Here is a 20,543-nt window from a genome sequence, read left to right as displayed (position 1 = left end):
AATTTTTGTATTTTTTGTAGAGACGGGGTTAAACCATATTGGCCAGGCTAGTCTCAAACTCCTGACCTCAGGTGATCCACCCGCCTCAGCCTCCAAAGTGCCGCGATTATAGGCATGAGCCAACACACCCAAGCTCACTCCTGGATATTTTAAAACACCGGAGAGAAGCAAACTTCTATCCTTGGGATTTGTAACATTTTGATTCTGTGAAATACAACATTGCTCTAATAGAAGAGAAGTCACCAAGTTGTGGGCTTGGCAACACAGCAAGAGCCAAACTCCTCGTACTTTACAGGTTACCCAATCCCTCCAGGCGGTGGGTATCCCACTTCCTCACCCAGAAAACTAGCTCCACCCTGCCAAGAGTCTCATGAACTTTTAGCTCTGTAAATTCCAGTTCTAATTTGTCCAAATTCTATAGTATCTCCAGTTCTCTCAAAGAGTTTTGCAATGTCCCACAAAAAAACAGACATCATTTTAGCTGTATTTGAAAAGCAGGTATTTTATATCATTTGGAATTTAGGAGTGGGATTGGAAAAGGTCTTCTGTAGGGAACATGATAGTAATCAAACAATGGTAGAAAAATACCTTCTTGAGGCCGGGCACATTGGCTCATGCCTATAATCCCAGCACTTTGGGAGGCTGAGGCAGTCAGATCACCTGAGGTCAGGAGTTCGAGACCAGCCTGACCAACATGGTGAAACCCCGTCTCTACAAAAAAATACAAAAATTAGCTGGGCGTGGTGGCGGGCACCTGTAGTCGCAGCTACTGGGGAGGCTGAGACAGGAGAATCGCTTGAACCAAGGAGGCAGAGGTTGCAGTGAACCGAGATCGCACCATTGCATTCCAGCCTGGGTGACAAGAGTGAAACTCTGTCTCAAAAAAAAAGAAAAAGAAAAAAAAAAAAGAAAAGAAAAATGTTGTCTTGAAAAGATAAGAATGCAATACCATTTCTTACTTTTTCCAAAGGCCTTCCTTTGAGGTTCTTGGATCGTAAACTTCTCTTCCAGGTGAAGCCTGAGAGGACAAAAATGAGTGAAATGTTTCAGTGACTCTACATCCTGGATTTAAGAAAGTAAGTTTTCTTCCACACTGTTTGACAGTGTGTCTAAAAATCCCTAGCAATTAATCATAGCAACAACAATAGCAGCAACCTGTTACATGTTTGCTTTATATACAGACACTAATCTAAATGCTTTACATTCATCAACTCATATTCATACTCTATTGTGTGGATATTGTTATTACACTAAAATTTACACACAGAGATGTTACAAATACGTCCATTGGAGGAACTGGAATTTGTACCCCGCAAATGTCATGGAAAGGAAGGTTGTTGTGAGCAGACCTGTGTGGAAAATACTCTGTACTTCAATCACGAATCCAAATGCATGTTTATTATGAGGTCTACAGGGGATTGAGCAATGTAGAGTCTAGATTTATTGTTTTCATTTGCTTCAAATGAGAACTTTTAACGCTCTGATCAGCATCCTTATTTTTTATTATTATTAAATTTATTTTATTTTATTTTTTGGAGATGGAGTTTTGCTCTTGTAGCTCAAGCTGGAGTGCAATGGCACGATCTCGGCTCACTGCAACCTCCGCCTCCTGAGTTCAAGTGATTCTCCTGCCTCAGCCTCCCAAGTAGCCGGGATTACAGACGTGCTACACCATGAGCTTTTTTTTTTTTTTGTACTGTTAGTAGAGACGGGGTTTCACCATGTTGGTCAGGCTGGTCTCAAACTCCTGACTTCAGGTGATCCACCTGCCTAGGCCTCCCAAAGTGCTGGGATTACAGGCGTGAGCCACCACACCCGGCCTCAGCATCCCTATTAATCATTGGATATGAATGGATAAGAGAAATGATAAATAACTCTTGAAGTTGGATTTCTTTTATGCTTGATTTGTATTTTAAAAGGTCGGACTAGGTGAAGATGAGCAGATTAGGTAGATATTACATTGTGGTGCCTCAGTCCCATCCATATTTCCCCTCCAGAGTTGCAATATAATTTCAGTGATTGCCTAACTAGGACATGTTTCAGTGGACTGTCTATTTGCATGAACCTGGTATATTCCTGGTCTTACAATTGCAGGTATTCCTCAGGAGTCACACGTGGCCGAGTGTGGTGCAGTGGGGGTGGGTTGGGGGCAGTGAAGAGAGAGAGATTTAATTCCAACAATATTTATCTTTTCTTGTAGACAAAAACCCAACTAATCTCTTTCAAGGCCCAAGGCAGTGATTTGGCTTTTCCTGTTTGACTATTTATGTGATCTTTCTTTGCAATTCTTAGTCCTGTCACTAATCTTCTTTTCACAATTTGGCTCCATTTCAGCTTCTTTGACAGCAAAGATCCTCAGATAACACTGATCACGGAGTAGGATAAAGAATTCCTCTCCAACTTTAAAAGAAAGTAACATTTATGAGCATTTCTATTTTTAAATAAAAAAATATGTAAAAAGAAAAATATCCATAGGTCTACCATTTACAATACTCCTATTCGCTTTTAGAAATAAACAAAATACCATTTATTTTTGAACCAGGGACATCCATCAGGATCAATTTAATGTGGGTCTTTCTGGAGGCAGGATCTTGGGTGAGATAACTATATACACACACACACACAGATGTATATATATTTATATATATGTATATATAAAACAGCTTTATTGAGATATAATTTACATATTATACAATTCACCTATTAAAGTGTAAAATCCAATGGCTCCTAGTCCGTTCACAGAGTTGTGCAACCATCACGACAATCAATTTTAAAACATTTTCATCACATAAAAATGAAACTTCATCACAATATTTCTAAAACATGGGAAAATTCTTTGGCCCAGGAAATCAGTGGAGAATCCACACCGCTCTTGGAGCTTGGCATTCGTTGTGCAGGTTGCTATTGCCCCCTCGTGGTAAGTGACTAGATCTACAAGCAAAGATTAAACCTTTGAAACAAAAGACTCGTAACCAACCATTCCCCGACCATAATGTTTGCCAGAGCCTGGGGTAAAATGGACATCAACATAGCATCTTTACACATATTTGAAGATTATAAATCAATCTAGCAAATTATTGAAAAAAAGATGCCCTATCATCTTACCTTCATAATGACCTGGAAGCCCATATTCCGATTAAAATTCGCAGACTCCTTGGAATTCCATGTCAGACATGAAGACACGGAGCTAGTGGGTCTCAGGTCCAGCTTTACTTTTCCTAAGCCTGGTCTGTTGCACACGTCTGGGGGCTGCTCCATCCTGCATGTAGACATCCCAGTCCACCTGGCCAAGATCCATCTCCACACCTCCAAAGAGGCCCCTCCTCCCCACACACTCACTGGCGAATAAATACCAATGGCACAGTCAAGAGCAAATCCACTGAGCTCATTGCAGCCTGGAACTCCTGGGCTCAAGCGATCCTCCTGCCTCAGCCTCCCAAATAGCTAGGACTACAGACACACGCCACTGTGCCTAGGCTAAATTTTTAATTTTTTAATATTTTGTAGAAATAGGTTCTTACTATGTTGTTCAAGTTGGTTTTGAACTCCTGGCCTCAAGTGATCCTCCTACTTCAGCTGCTATTTTTAAATAAAAGCATATATAATAGAAATTAAGTATTGCAGAGTATAATTTCAAATAGATAGTTATATTTGTATTTTAATAATATGGCTGGGCGCAGTGACTCACACCTGTAATCCCAGCATTTTGGGAGGCCGAGGTGGGCAAAACACTTGAGGTCAGGAATTCAAGACCAGCCTGGACAACACGGTGAAACCCCCCTCCCCCCATCTCTACTAAATTACAAAAATTACCTGGGCTTGGTACATGTGGCTGTAATTCCAGATACTTGGGAGGCTGAGGTGGGAGAATCGCTTGAACCCGGGAGGTGGAGGCTGCAGTGAGCCAAAATCGCACCACTGCACTCTAACCTAGGCAACAGAATGAGACTCCATCTCAAAAAATACAAAAACAAAATTAGCCTGGTGTGGTGGCGGGCACCTGTAGTCCCAGCTACTCGGGAGGTTGAGGCAGGAGAATGGCGTGAACCTGGGAGGCGGAGCTTGCAGTAAGCTGAGATCGAGCCACTGCACTCCAGTCTGGGCGACAGAGCAAGACTAGATCTCAAATATATATATATATATATATATATATATATATATATATATATACACACAAAATAAAGTACATGAACATGTACATAATTATATTATTACATTATGTCATGGCTGTGTGCTCAGTTGGTTCTCAAAAAGCCTGGTCATTCTAAGGGCAAGCCCTGTTAGCCCCAGTACTCTTCACTTTGTGAAGAGAGATATGTCCTTTGAATGGCCAGAGCAGGGTCCCATGGCCCACTGCAAATGATTTTTGACACAGAATATAGGTAAAATCTCTTAATGGTGATGTTAGGAAGGAAGAAAGGTGCTTACGGACAATTAAAGGCAAATGCGTAATAGAGTCTGGTCTGATACCTGCACAGCTGTCACAGAAGCATGTGGTCCAGAAGATTTGTGAGTTTACAAAGGAAATTACTTTGCAAAACAAAAGCATTTATTTTTGATGATGCTTACACTCAAGAACTCAGTTTTTTTAATGTTACTGTGAAGCAGATGCTAAACTGCAAAAATTAACTAGCAATTGCATTTCAGAAAGCAATAATATCCAACTCCTTTATTAAGTTTACTGTTAAGTGAACAAAGAAAAAGAAGAGTATTTCTTCCATTAGCAAAGCAAATAGGACATCTGTGCACAAGACAAAATTTGGTGGGTGAAATTCATTGCTGTGGAAGCAATGAATGACTTGTAGGTACAAAAAGTTTTGTATTCCAGATCTTAAATTGAATAGGATCTCACAGTTTTTAAGAATTTCTTTCCTTCTCTTTTTTATTCTTTGTACTTTTACTTCCTTTCTTTTCTTTGTTTCTTTTTTCTTTTTCCTTTTTTCTTTCTCCTTTTTTCTTTCTCTTTCTTTGATCTTTCCCTCCCCTCTCCCTCCCTCCATCCCTCCCCCTTCCCTCCCTCCCTCCCTCCCTTTCTTCCTTCCTTCCTCCTTTCTTTCCTTCCTTCCTCTCTTTCTCTCCCTGTCATTTTCCTCCTTCCTTTCTCCTTTTTGATTAATTTTATTTCACTTAACCCTGTTTCAGAGACACCAAAATGCAAAAACAAAGAATGAATTTCAAAGCAACAGTAAGGGAAGAAGAACTCGGTCTATGAGCCTCACTGTCTTGACTTTCTGCTCTGTAAGCTGTGAGATATTTGGGTTCCAGTTTGAGAGGTCCCATCACCTAAAGTCAGCCCAGGGATCAAGATAGTATTGAGCCTGAGAGCACCACAGAGTGAGCATTACATGCTATCGAGCTGTTATTTCTGTAGTGTTTTTTGTTTGCTTGCCTTTAAAATCACTCCGAGTTTTTATTAAATTCTCCTTAGAATTACTACAGAAATCAGCCTGGCGTGGTGGCTCATCTCTGTATTCCCAGGACTTTGAGAGGCCGAGGAGGGCAGATCACTTGAGCTCAGGAGTTTGAGACCAGCCTGGCCAACATGGTGAAATCCCGTCTCTACTAAATATACCAAAATTAGCCAGGCGTGGTGGCTCATGCCTGTAATCCCAGCTACTCAGGAGGCTGAGGCAGGGGAATCACTTGAACCCGGGAGACAGAGGTTGCAGTGAGCTGAGATTGTGGCAGTGCACTCCAGCCTGGGCAACAGAGCAAGACTCTGTCTCAAAAAAAAAAAAAAAAATTACTACAGGGATCCTAGCTGGACTCAGGCATAACATTAAAGGGAATCAGTGTTCCCTTGTCCTCAGCAGTGGTGAGTGGTGGCAGCAGCCAAGGTGAAGGTGTCTTGTGTACTAGCTTTAGGAATATAAGGCCTGGTCATCTCTTCCTAGGTAGAGAGTCACCCTACATTCCTTACCTCAGAGCATTGAGTTTTACTTTTTTTTTTTCTTTTTTTTTTTTTTTTGAGATGGAGTCTTGCTCAGTCACCCAGGCTGGAGTGCAGTGGCACGATCTCGGCTCACTGCAACCTCCACCTCCCGGGTTCAAGAAATTCTCCTGCCTCAGCCTCCTGAGTAGCTGGCATTACAGGCGCCTGCCACCATGCCCAGCTAATTTTTGTATTTTTAGTAGAAATGGGGTTTCACCACATTGTCCAGGCTGGTCTTGAATTCTGGACCTCGTGATCCACCCAACTCGGCCTCCCAAAGTGCAGGGATTACAGGCACAAGCCACCGCACTCAGCCTGAGTTTTAGTTTTTATTATGAGAGGCAATAGTTTTGTTCCACAGGCATTACCCAGCTTAGAAAGCCTTTAGTTGTAAACTAAGTAAGGTTCGTCTGCGTGGAGTTCCCCACTTCTCTCTCAGAAGCTTCTATCCAATCCATTGCTGCCTTCCTTCTGGGCATCTCTTAGGGGACAGCTACACTCTTCCCTTTTTGACTTCCTCTCCATCATTATGAAAGGAGGACTCTTTTTCTTTGGGAGAGGCTGTAAGGAGAGTGTGTCAGATGCCATAGCTTATCCTAATTCAGGTTCTTCTTAAGGACCCCAGTGATGCTTAATTTTATGTCAACTTGGCTGAGTCACGGTGCTCAGGTATTTGGTCAAACATTATTCAGGATGTTTCTGTGGGGACATTTTTCTTAAAGGAGATTAACGTTTAAACTGATGGACTTTGAGTAAAGCAAATGGCTCTCCATAATGTGGGTGAGCCTCTTCTAATCAGTTGAAGGTCTGATAGACCAAAGACTGACCTCCTCTGAGCAAGAAGGAATTAGCAATTGTTTTCTATATGTTGACAGTGATCAATGTGAAAAAGAAATTTAAAAAAGTAATCCCATTTACAATAGCCATACCTAAAAATAAATACTTAGTAATCAACTTAAGCAAAGAAGTGAAAGATCGCTATAATAAAAGTTATAAGACACTGAGGAAAGAAATTATGAGGACACCAAAAAATGGAAAAATATTTCATGACCATGGATTGGAATAATCAATATTGTTAAGATGTCCATATTACTCAAAGTAACCTACAGATTCAATGCAATCCCTATCAAAATACCAATGACATTCTTCACAGAAATAGAAAAACAATCACAAAATGTATATGGAACCACAAAAGACTCCAAATGGCCAAAGCAATGTTGCACAAAAAGAACAAAACTGGAGGAATCACATTACCTGGCTTCAAATTATACTATAAATCTTATACCACAGAGCTACAGTAATCAAAACAGCATGGTACTGGCATAAAAACAGACACAAAGATCAGTGGAACAGAATAAAGAACCTGAAAACAAATCTACACACCTGTGAACTCATTTTTGACAAAGGTGCCAAAGGTACACTGAGGAAAACACAAACTTTTCAATAAATGATGCTGAGAAAACTGAATATCCATATGCAGAAAAATGAAACTAGACTCCTATCAACATATACAAAAATCAAATCAAAATGAATTACATACTTAAATCTAAGACCTCAAATGGTGAAACTACTACAAGAAAACATTGGGGGTAAATCTTCAGAATATTGGTCTGGGCAAAATCTTTTTGAGTAATATCCCACAAGCACAGGCAATCAAAGCGAAAATAGATAAATGGGATCACATCAAATTTAAAAGCTTCTGCACAGCTACGAAAACAATCAACGAAGTGAAGAGACAACCCATGGAATGGGAGACAATATTTGCAAACTACCCATTCACAAAAGATGAATAACCAGAATATATAAGGAGCTCAGACAACTCAATAGGAAAAAAAAATCTAATCCGGAAAAATGGGTAAAAGATCTGAATAGAGATTTTTCAAAAGAAGATATACAGATGGCAAACAGGCATGTGAAAAGGTGCTCAACATCCATTGGTCATCAAAGAAATGTTCATCAAAACTACAGTGAGAGATCATCGCATCCCAGTTAAAGTGGCTTATATCCAAAAGACAGGCAACAACAAATGCTGGCAAGGATGTGGAAAAAAGGGAATACTTCTACACTCTTGATGGGAATGTATATTAGTCCAAAACCACTATGGAGAACAGTTTGGAGATTCCTTAAAAATCTAAAACTAAAAATTAAGTTAGCATATGATTCAGCAATCCCACTGCTGGGTAGACACTCAAAAGAAAGGAAATCAGTCTTTCAAAGAAATTTCTTCACTTCTATGTTTGTTGCGGCACTGTTTACGAAAGCTAAGACTTGCAAGCAACCTAAGTTTCCATTAGCGTATGAATGGATAATGAAAACGTGTTAGATATCTAGAATGGAGTACTATTCAGCCACAAAAACAATGAGATCCTGTCATTTGCAACAACATGGATGGAACTGGAGATCATTATGTTCAGTGAAATAAGCCAGGCAGAGAAAGACAAACACTGCATGTTCTCACTTATTTGTGAGATCTAGAAATTAAAACAATTGAACTCATGACACGGAGAGTAGGATGATGGTTACCAGAGGCTGGGAAGGATGGTTGCGGGCTGGGGACAAGTGGAGATGGTTAATGGGTACAAAAAATAGAAAGAATGAATAAAAGCTACTATTTGATAGCACAACAGGGTGACTACAGTCAATAATAATTTAATTGTAATTTTTTTTTTTTGAGACGGAATCTTGCTCTGTCACCAGGCTGGAGTGCAGTGGCACGGTCTCGGCTCACTGCAATTTGCACCTCCTGGGTTCAAGCGATTCCCCTGCCTCAGCCTCCCAAGTAGCTGGGACTACAGGAGCATGCCACCACGCCCGACTAATTTTTTTGTATTTTAGTAGAGACGGGGTTTTACCACGCTGGCCAGGATGGTCTCAATATCCTGACCTCGTGATCTGCCCGTCTCGGCCTCCCAAAGTGCTGGGATTGCAAGCATGAGCCACCGCTTTTGGCTTGTAAATTTTAAATTTTAAAATAAAGAGTGTAATTGGATTGTTTGTAACTCAAAGGATAAATGCTTGAGGAGATGGCAGCCCCATTCTCCATTATGTGCTATTTTCACATTTCATGCCTGTATCAAAACATTTCATGTACCTCCTAGATATATATACCTACTATGTACCCACAAAAAGTAAAAATAAAAAAATTAAGACAAAGAATTAGGAACTCCGCTTGCAGATGGTCTTCAGACATGGCCTGCAATAAAGCTATTCCCTGGGTCTCCAGCTTGTCAGCCAATCCTGTAGTTTTTGGAATTTCTAGCCTCCATTCTCTCTCTCACTCTCTCTCTCTATCTACACACACATGCACACATACACACACACACACAAACAGAGTTGGACCACCCAATATCTGTGGGTTTCACGTCTGACATCTGCAGAATTAACCAACCACAGATGAACACTTCAGAAAAATGAAACAATTAAAAATAATAATATGACAATAGAAATGATACAAATTGAAAAACACACCTTAACTGTTTACATGGGATTATTAGTAACTACTTACATAGGTATTATTAGTAATCTGGAGGTGATTTAAAGTATGCAGAAGGATATGTGTAGGTTACATGCAAATATTACAGTTTTATATATAAAGGACTTGAGCATCCACTGATTTTGGTATCTGCACGGGTCCTGGAACCAATCTTCTACTGATACCAAAGGACCAGACACACACACACGTGCGTTCTGTATATATATATAGTGTTCTGTTTCTCTTGAGAACCCTGATGTAAGGCTTTAATTAAGGAATCTCAAATATTTATCAGGTTACTGAAGGAGAGATCTATATGTCAGCATAAATTTGGCGAAGCTTCCCATTGAACACATGAATGGTACCTACTCCATCCATTTGCAGGACTGACTTAAAATAATTGAAGATGCAGGCTCCTTAAGATAGAAGAAAACAAGCATTTTCCTCACCTCCACTGGGCCCCTGGCAATAAGGATGAGTATCCTGAAGAAAACCATCTTTGAAGGCAAGAGCTTGTAGACCTCCCCTCTATTCCATTCAATCTGGGTATGGATTTATGCTACAATTGTTGAGAAACCATGATGTGTTGGACACTACCATTGGTTTTTATTTTGTTTTTATTGGTTTTTATTTTATTTATTTTATCTGGGTGAACCTAAAGTATAATCTCACAGCACCGTCCTTCTTGTGCTTATTGTGAAACAAAACTTACAGGCCAGGCGCGGTGGCTTACGCATGTAGTCCCAGCACTTTGGGAGGTCAAGGCGGGCGGATCACTTGAGGTCAGGAGTTCGAGACCAGCCTGGCCAACATGCTGAAACCCCATCTCTAGTAAAAATACAAAAACATTAGCTGGGTGCCAGGTGTAGTGGCACACACCTGTAATTCCAGATACTCCAGAGGCTGAGGCAGAAGAATCACTTGAACCCGAGAGGTGGAGGTTGCAGTGAGCCAAGAATGCACTACTGTACTCCCCTGGGCGACAAGAGTAAAACTCCGTCTCAAACAAAACAAAAACAGAAACAAAAAAACAAAAAACACTTACAAGTCCCAGACCAGAGTGTGTCTGTCCCGGGATCTGAACCTGGGCCAGTTTTTCAGTCTCTTTATCCTTAGTCATAATTGGCTTCTTACCTCCATGTACATGCACACACGACTCCACAGATGCTCCAAGGGTTTCTGCAACACTTCTTCTTCTTCTTTTTTTTTTTTTTTTTTTTTTGAGACAGAGTCTTACTCTGTCGCCCAGGCTGGAGTGCAGTGCCATGATCTTGACTCACTGCAACCTCCACCTCCCCAGTTCAAGTGATTCTCGTTCCTCAGCCTCCCAAGCAGCTGGGATTACAGGCGTGAGCCACCACACCCAGCTAATTTTAGTATTTTTTTGGAGAGACGGGGTTTCGCCATGTTGGACAGGCTGGTCTCGAACTCCTGATCTCAGGTGATCCACCCACCTCGGCCTCCCAAGTGCTGGGATTACAGGTATGAGCCACCGTGCTTGGCCTCTGCAGCACTTCTCGACTGCATGTTTTCCTCCCTCTTCTCCACTCGCCTCAGCACTCACAGGGTGGGAGAGCACACACTTCCTACTCCTACTGCTTCTTCTTCCCTAAACATGTCTTCTTATCCAGACCAGGGGGATCTTCAGGGAACATGCAGCATCATCACAGTACAACCATTCACTCAGGGCCTACTCTCTAACAATATATGTGAGCTTGACTTTTCGCAAAAACACTGTAAAGTAGCTATGACCTTCATGTAAAATGTGACTGTTATGACTCAAAAATGTTAAGCAGGCCAGGCACAGTGGCTGACGGTAATCCCAGCACTTTGGGAGGCTGAGGTGGGCGGATCACCTAAGGTTGGGAGTCCCACAACAGCCTGACCAACATGGAGAAACCCCATCTCTACTAAAAATACAAAATTAGCCAGGCATGGTGGCTCATGCCTGTAGTACCAGCTACTGTGGAGGCTGGGGCAGGAGAATCACTTGAACCCGGGGGTCGGAGGTTCCAGTGAACCGAGATCGCGCCATTGCACTCCAGCCTCGGCAAAAAGATCGAAACTCTGGCTCAAAAACAAAAAAAAAAGTTAAGCAAGGTAAACAGCTTATACATCTTGTATTATAAGTAAATGTCTACATTTGGTTTGAACGCCAGCTGTGCCATTTCTTCAAGCTCAACAGTCACACCTCTACATCATCCTAATAATATTTCTACATTAGATAGTCATTTTTTCACTGGTATGAATTCCCTTCATCCCTAGGAATCTTGAGAAAACTGTGTTCTCTTCTGTAGTGGAAGCTTTACCTTGACCATTATACATCAAGCTGAAAATGGAACTCCTTGCTCCAGAAAATCATACCGGACATATGAACTAGGTTAATTGGTTCATTGTTGTTCATTAGCAAAGAAAATAAAAACATTTGCTTTTATTTCATCCTCATGTATAAGGCTTAATGACAACAAGCAAACACAACATACTGTGAAGGCTTTGAAAGATAAAATTTTGTACACTTCTCTTCCCATCCCCATTTAATTTATCCAGTTTTCCATTTATTCAATATTTATTGAAAATTCTGTATCAACTTTTGTGGTCTTTTTGAGTGCACTTGAATCCTTTAAAAGTAAACCAATTAAGATGATTACTTGTTAAGCCTGTAATACTAAGGCACAAAATAGGTCCCCATTTAGTACAGGTCTAGGCTTAAAAGCTAAAGTGACCGTGTCATCCTTTCTTAAATTCTCAAAGGTCCTTGTCATCACTCACTATATGTCTACATGATTTCAAGGCAAATCCAGACCCTATCTCACTTTGCTTGCTTGATTGGGTGTCCTATTATCCCTTTTCTTCACCAACTAGACACCAGTTCCAATTTCTGTTCTGGTTCTTAGGAACCCCTAGGCATGATTCTCTCCGGTTCAAGGACCAAACAGAGGGAATGATAATGTGATAACCACCATTTAGTTCCATACAGTAATTATGAAAACACCTTTTTTATAAATGATTAAACAGTGGCTCTGAAAGTTTAGAAAACATGTCTGTCAGTGACAAAGCTGGAATACAAACCCAGGTTTTTCAGCTCCTTTTTTTGAGACGGAGTTTCACTCTTGTTGCCCAGGCTGGAGTGCAATGGCATGATCTCGGCTCACCTCCACCTCCACCTCCCAGGTTCAAGCAATTCTCCTGCCTCAGCCTCCCGACTGGCTGGGATTACAGGCATGCACCACCATGCCTGGCTAATTTTGTATTTTTAGTAGACATGGGGTTTCTCCATGTTGGTCAGGCTGGTCTCGAACTCCCAACCTTAGGTGATCTGCCCACTTTGGCCTCCCAAAGTGCTGGGATTACAGGCATGAGCCACCACACCTGGCCTGGTTTTTCAGCTCTTGAAGCCCGTAGTTTTTTCAGTTTCTACCTCCCCACATATCCAAATGAGAAACAGACATTTTATTGCTATGGATTCAAGAAGCTGGAGGAATATAATGTTCTCTCTTGACTGACATCTACACAACCTATGCTCTGAGCCCCACCTCATAACCAAATAAACTTTTGTTGACATTTTCCCTTCGTGCCAGGCATTATCACTTCTGTTACTTGTATCTGACTTGAGACCCATCTGATCATTCTCGATTTTATAAGAAATAGGAATCTGAGAATTAGCGACTTTCTGAAATTGGTCAAAAAACATATTGTTTTAAAAACAGGAAAGTCAGAATTCAAAGATAGGTCTTATTCTAAAGGTCATGTGCTTTATACCTGAGGGTGACAGTGGTGAAGAATAATATTTTGGATTATTTACCAATGTGCTTCTGTCCTCTCCTGCCACCTGTCCACATCCTTGGACCATGGCACACAGCCCAGGCAGTTAAGACAGTCTGAGTTTACTGATCTCAGAGCAAATCAAAGAAAAATAAATATATTCTTGCTCACTTTTTGAGGTTCAGAATAGACTTTTCAAACACAAGGACAGCATGTGTAGAGAAAAGGCGTTCTGAGTTATGGCAGCCTAAGTCTTTGAGCTGAGACTCTGACCTGAACAACAGGCAGAGAGGACACTGTCAGAGCCAGGCGTTTTCCTTGGCCCATCCAGACTAGAAAAAGATTCTCCTTCATGGGTTAGAGAAGAGAGGGCAGTGTCCGCAGCAGAGAAGAGCATCCGTAAGTGTCTCTGAGAAGAAGCTCTTGGTCTTTTCTGCCTACCTCATCTTTGCTAGACCAAGCTCTGTGGAGATAGGACAGGAAGGGCCCTCCTCATGCCCCAGGTGGAAGACACTGGTTCACGGCTTCCTACCAAGGGCCCCCGAGAGTTCACAAGGCTGCAAAATTCTCTTTCCCCAATGGCACTGGAGAGAGGAGATGGTTGTTGTGGTTATAACAGTCTCCAAATATTCCTAGGACATGTGGGAAGTAGTCAGATATTTTTCCAGGTATTGTGATAGGACCTTGAGGGCTGAAGAATGTGAAGGGCTTTGAGACATGATGACATAGGCCACAGGTTCCACTTGACCAGTGTCCACGTGAGGAGAGGGACTTCTTAGCACATGTGAACTTGGGCAGAGGCTGCTCAGTGATCAGGATACTAGATAGGTCCCCTGGAATTTAGAAACTATTCCAGGTATATTTGTGGGCACAATGTGGAGTGTGAGGGGCAACCTTCAATTAATGGAATTTATTTTATTCTAAATTGATTTGATTGGCCAGGTGCAATGGCTCATGCCTGTAATCCATCACTTTGGGAGGCCATGGTGGGTGGATCACTTGAGGTTGGGAGTTCAAGACCAGCCTGGCCAACATGGTGAAACCCGTCTCTACTAAAAATACAAAAAAAAATTACTCAGGCATGGTGGTGGGCACCTGTAATCCCACGTACTCAGGAAGCTGAGGCAGGAGAATCGCTTGAACCCAGGAGGTAGTCATTCTCTGTCCAGCTTTGTTCCGTTGCTGGCCAGGAGCTGCGTTCCTTTGGAGGAGAAGAGACACTCTGACTTTTAGAATTTTCAGCTTTTCTGCTCTGGTTTCTCCCCATCTTTGTGGTTTTACTGCACTTCAGCCTAGGTGACAGAGCGAGACTCTGTCTCAAAAATAAATAAATGAATAAATAATAAATAAATTGGCCTGATAAAAATTTTCTGATTTTCTGCTGCCAGGTAGAATGAGCTCTTGAGATAGAAACCAAGTCAAAAGGGAGGTTCCAAGATGGCCAAATAGGAACAGCTCCATTCTACAGCTCCCAGCGTGAGTGACGCAGAAGAAGGGTGATTTCTGCATTTCCAACTGAGGAACAGGGTTCATCTCACTGGGGCTTATCGGACAGTGGGTGCAGGACAGTGGATGCAGCCCACCGAGTGTGAACCGAAGCAGGGTGAGGCATCGCCTCACCCGGGAGGCACAAGGAGTCAGGGAATTCCCTTTCCTAGCCAAGAGAAGCTGTGACAGACAGCACCTGGAAAATCAGGTCACTCCCACCCTAATACTGCACTTTTCCAGCAGTCTTAGCAAACAGCACACCAGGAGATTATATCCTGTACCTGGCTTGGAGGGTCCCATTCCCACAGAGCTTCACGCATTGCTAGCACAGCAGTCTGAGATCAAACTGCAAGGTGGCAGCAAGGCTGGGGGAGGGGCGCCCACCACTGCTGAGGCTTGAGTAGGTAAACAAAGTGTCTGGGAAGCTCGAACTGGGTGGAGCCCACTGCAGCTCAAGGATGCCTGCCTGCCTGTGTAGACTCCACCTCTGGGGGCAGGGCATAGCCAAACAAAAGACAGCAGAAACCTCTGCAGACTTAAATGTCCCTGTCTGACAGCTTTGAAGAGAGTAGTGGTTCTCCCAGCATGGAGTTTGAAATCTCAGAAATAATACCACACACATACAACCATCTGATCTTTGACAAACCTGACAAAAACAAGAAATGGGGAAAGGATTCCCTATTTAATAAATGGTGCTGGGAAAACTGGCTAGCCATATGTCGAAAGCTGAAACTGGATCCCTTCCTTACACCTTATACAAAAATTAATTCAAGTTGGATTAAATACTTAAATGTTAGACCTAAAACCATAAAAGCCCTAGAGAAAACCTAGGCAATACCATTCAGGACATACGCATGGGCAAGGACTTCATGTCTAAAACACCAAAAGCAATGGCAACAAAAGCCAAAATTGACAAATGGGATCCAATTAAAGAGCTTATGCACAGCAAAAGAAACTACCATCAGAGTGAACAGGCAACCTACAGAATGGGAGAAAATTTTTGCAATCTACTCATCTGACAGAGGACTAATATCCAGAATCTACAAAGAACTTAAACAAATTTACAAGAAAAAAACAAACAACCCCATCAACAAGTGGGTGAAGAATATGAACAGACACTTCTCAAAAGAAGACATTTATGCAGCCAAAAACCACATGAAAAAATGCTCATCATCACTGGCCATCAGAGAAATGGAAATCAAAACCACAATGAGATACCATCTCACACCAGTTAGAATGGCGATCATTAAAAAGTTAGGAAACAAGAGGTGCTGGAGAGAGGATGTGGAGAAATAGGAACACTTTTACACTGTTGGTGGGACTGTAAACTAGTTCATCCATTGTGGAAGACAGTGTGGCGATTCCTCAGGGATCTAGAACTAGAAATACCGTTTGACCCAGCCATCCCATTACTGGGTATATACCCAAAGGATTATAAATCATGCTGCTATAAAGACACATGCATATGTATGTTTATTGTGGCACTATTCACAATAGCAAAGACTTGGAACCAACCCAAATGCCCGTCAATGATAGACTGGATTAAGAAAATGTGGCACATATACATCATGGAATACTATGCAGCCATAAAAAAGGATGATTTCATGTCCTTTGTAGGGACATGGATGAAGCTGGAAACCATCATTCTCAGCAAACTATCACAAGGACAGGAAAACAAACACCACATGTTCTCACTCTTAGGTGGGAGTTGAACAATGAGAACACTTAGACACAGGAAGGGGAACATCACACACTGGGGCCTGTCATGGGGTGGGGGGAGGGGGGAGGGATAGCATTAGGAGATATACCTAATGTAAATGACGAGTTAATGGGTGCAGCACACCATCATGGCACATGTATACATATGTAACAAACCTGCATGTTGTGCACATGTACCCTAGAACTTAAAGTATATAAAAAAAAAGAAACCAAGTCAATAAAAGCATTTACATTTATTTGCACACTAAACACATCGATTTACTACTTATTCCCAGTTTTCTTATTTACTTATATAGGATCCGTTCATTCATTTTACAAATACAGATTTTCAGAGTAAGAAGAGAGAATAATTCTTCTAAAAATAAAGGCATTACAATAGAATTTGCAAATCTAGATACCATGTGGAAAGTCTCATCCATTCCCGTATCATTAACTGCTCGTTTTCACACTAGTGACTTCCAAATCCTTATTGTCAGCATCCTCTTTCTTCCACATCTCCACTGGAGCGTTTCCAACCTCCTGCCACCAGCTCAACACATTCAGGGAGAAGAGGGCTGGTCTGGGACCACAGAAATCCTTGTTCCAATCTTGGAGGCAGTGCTCAGTATGAACTTAATGAATTGTTAACTGAATCTGTTTTTTAAGAAAATCAACAAGTAATGTATCCCCGGGCAATTTTATCTGAGTTTTGAAATTTAGATTGGTTTTCGATCACTTGGCAAAGAGAATGGAGTACAGTCACTCCTCTGGGGGGTTCCACACGATTCAGTATCCATTATACTTGCTGTTAAGCAGTGATCAGGTAGGGAAGGAAAGGCTTGGCCACATCAACTCTCCTTTGTGAAGCCAACAGCTCTCAACAAGGAGAATATAGTGCTCTGTAGAGCAGAAACATGAATAGGGCTGAGATCCTTCCTGGATGATCCCAGGCAGAACCTTGACCCTCATTCTCCAGGCCCACCTGCCCTCCATGCGGCTCTGCATTGCTGGGGAGAGGGCAGCATCCTAACCACGTGGGTGAAGGATTGACTCCAAGGTCTTATCCCTCACACTCTTAAGAAAGCTCATAACTGCGGTTCCACCTGTGCCCCTGTCTTTTAAAGCCTGAGGAGGCCCTTGGAGATGGTTTGGCTTCCCATGCTTTGCCTTGGCTGCAGCTGTGATGAGGTATTTGGTGACCATGGTGATGTGATAGCTCCGCAGCTCTGCCAGGGCCTGCACACACTGGTTATAAGCTGTCAGCAAGTGGTCCTGTCCAGAGGACAGGACGTAGTCCCTCAGGGAAGGTGCTGAATGGATGTCTTCTATGAAGGCCTTATGGGAAGGAGGCATGTAATCCCTCATTCTGTACAGAAAGTCAGCTGAAACAAACAATACAGCATAATGTCATAGCTCCACATGGAAATATAGCAGAGCTCGTCTGCTTCTTCTTTTTTATTTTTATTTTTCTCTAGACAGGATCTTGCTCTGTTGCCCAGGCTGGAGTGCAGTGGCATGATCTCAGCTTACTGCCACCTCTGCCCCTGAGTTCAAGTGATCCTCCCACCTCAGTCTTCTGAGTAGCTGAAACTACAGGTGTGCCACCACACCCAGCTAATATTTTTTTGTATTCCTTTTAGTAGAGACAGGTTCTTGCTATGTTGCCCAGGCTTGTCCTGAACTCCTGGGCTCAAGCGATCCACCTGCCTCAGACTTCCAAAATGTTGGGATTACAGGCATGACCCAATTGGTGCCCAATCTTCTCTGCTTTTTCAGACAAGAATGCACCAGAAACTGTTGCTGGTGTTCTAACTCAAATCTACCTTGGCCCTTTTGTTTGCAGACTTCACGTACTCAAATGTATATTTCTAACTGTTGACAGGAGATGGAGAAGAGGAAACGAAGTAAGAACATCTCAGATGGCAGAGTTGGAACTAGATTTGTTTGCCAATGTATAAATATTTACTACACAGCAAATGTAAACAAAGTATCCCGTTGGTAGCTGCTATAAGGAATATCTTCAAATGTAGGACACAAACCCTTGAACTGACTAGCTGAATACTCTGGTGAATTTTGTTTCCTCGGTGCTTTGTTTTGGAGGGAGCACAAGAAAAGGAGAAAGTTATATAAAGCCCGTGAAGGCAAAAAAGACAAAGAATGAGTCACCATTTTAGTAATAGCCTCTTGAAGCCAAGTGGTTTAAAAATCAAATCCATAGATGTTTATAGGAAATTCATGATGGGTTTAATATTATGCATGGTAAGTAAATCAACCATTAACATCACCAAATGCCAAAATCCATGAAAAATTTTGACAGTTTTAGAGAACTGACTTGAATCTATGTCACTAAGTTCTGGTGATTCTTTTTCTTCTAATCCAACTTGAAAACTCCATAGTATGAAGTGTCTTTTTTGCAACTGTTAAAAGCTTAACTTGATCCTGGTAGGTAAGAAAATGAGCAACTTCAAGCTTCCAGGGTGATAGATCCCTCTGCTGGTGTAAATAGATTTGGCTAGAGATTGCACCATTTTGTGGGGAAGGACTTTCGTGGAAGAGCCCAGACCTGTTTCCAGCTGGCCCAGACTCATAGCCTTCAAACTCCACATCTCTCCCCCATTTCAGAAAAAGGAAGCTAGTGCCTAAAGATCCAAACCAAAGTGATAGTGAACAGTTGGAAACAGAGCAACATTTTAAGATTTGGAAGTAAAACCCAAGATCAAGCTGAGATCTGATATTCCAATATTAATTGACTTGACACAAAAACATTGGCAGTCATGCAGTTTCTTGGCTGACTTAGAGAAGTATAAGCTTCATGACGTTTTAATTTATATTTGGTTTTATCAATTGGTTAAAAAAAACACCTCTTCTCTTCCTCCCTCTCCCCTCAAGGGAAAACAAAATGTCTGACTTACCACTTTCCTTGCTATGACGAATGCCTAAGAACTCATCAAAGGCATGAAGCACTGTGCTCTGAGCTGCACTCCCACCGGAGTATTTCAGGGGCTCTTGGGAAACTCCTTCGTACACCAGCCCTGCAGGCATTGCTGGGTTATCTTTCCATCTAAGCAAGAGTAAAAGGGAGAGAGATGAAAAGGGTGCAGGGAGGTAACGGTATATTTTCTGACATGGAAACTGAGAGTGAATGAGAAAGGGAACATGATTTCAATGGTAATTTTAGGGTGAGGGATTGGGGGTATCTTTGTAGGGTAAGTACTGAAGCATCATCTTCACTCCAGCTTCATAACAAGCTATAAAATCATAGCCCTTTTCTTCCTCATCTAAAGGGTTATTCCAGAGAGGTAAAGGCTATTTAGAGAGGAATGTGTGGCACTGGTCCCAAGACATATTTATTGCACATACTCAGTTATAAAGATGTCCTCAGTGCTGACCAACAGGAACATTTTAGGGGCTCTGGAAAAATCTTCACTTCCTTTGCTAATCTCAACCTTGATGACCAACTTTTTAACTCCGCCAAGTAAAGAGCCTCACAAATATACACAAACACCCACAATTGCATACACAGACACACACAAATGAACACACACACACACACACACACACACCTTTGCCCTTCCCTGAAACAGTGATAATTGTTAAGAAGTCATCACATTAAACTACCAATTCTGGATATTACTCAACTTTGTAATCTATAATGTACAGATGTCACCTGACTTTGAGGATGCCTTTATCAAATACTTTGTTGGCCACAGGTATTGATAATAAGGATGGATGAGAAGAGTAACAGCAGGAAGCACAGAGCAAGCCTGTGACTCACCAGGGGCTGAAGTCAGGGACATGCAGAAAGGCTGGGACTGGGCTGCTGGCCATGCTCCCTGAAGCAGCTGTTCTCGTCTCCTCCCTTCCCTTCCCCGCTTCCTTCTCCTCTCCTCCCCACCTTTCCTCTCCTTTGTCTTTCTGATTTCTGTTCTTCACTGTTTTCTCTGAGCTCCCCCTCTTTATGCCTCCATCTGTTTTATTCATTTTCCTGTGTCTGACTTTGCATAGTCTTGAACAATCACAGAGTGTGTGGGGTGACTTTATAATGAGTCCAAAACAAGAACAAGCTCATGTCACACTTGCACCTACTATGCTGTATAGTTTATAAAGCATCTTCACATTCATTTTCTCATTTGACCTCTTGTGTGTAGATCAGGACAGGTTTTTGGAGTTTTTTTAATGCTTCATTTCATA

At 41.9% G+C, this 20,543-nt stretch overlaps 1 protein-coding gene across 1 annotated transcript in view; it reads right to left on the bottom strand.

Annotated features, from left to right (window-relative positions):
* Positions 1-16,588: 16,588 nt before the first annotated feature.
* The window catches only part of IDO2 (indoleamine 2,3-dioxygenase 2), a 79,388-nt gene continuing 75,433 nt past the window's right edge, over positions 16,589-20,543 (bottom strand). Inside the window, exons 10-11 of the mRNA XM_003269615.2 lie at positions 19,265-19,413; positions 16,589-17,734 (exon numbers count right to left, since the gene is read on the bottom strand). Coding sequence (XP_003269663.1) covers positions 17,379-17,734; positions 19,265-19,413 — 505 coding nt within the window. The 3' untranslated portion in view covers positions 16,589-17,378. The remainder of the gene's footprint in view (positions 17,735-19,264; positions 19,414-20,543) is intronic.

This window comes from Nomascus leucogenys, chromosome 8, assembly GCF_006542625.1.
Source record: "Nomascus leucogenys isolate Asia chromosome 8, Asia_NLE_v1, whole genome shotgun sequence".
Taxonomy (NCBI): Eukaryota; Metazoa; Chordata; class Mammalia; order Primates; family Hylobatidae; genus Nomascus; species Nomascus leucogenys.
The sequence above is the reverse complement of the archived record's forward strand: the minus strand, read 5'-3'. Positions and strand labels throughout refer to the sequence as shown.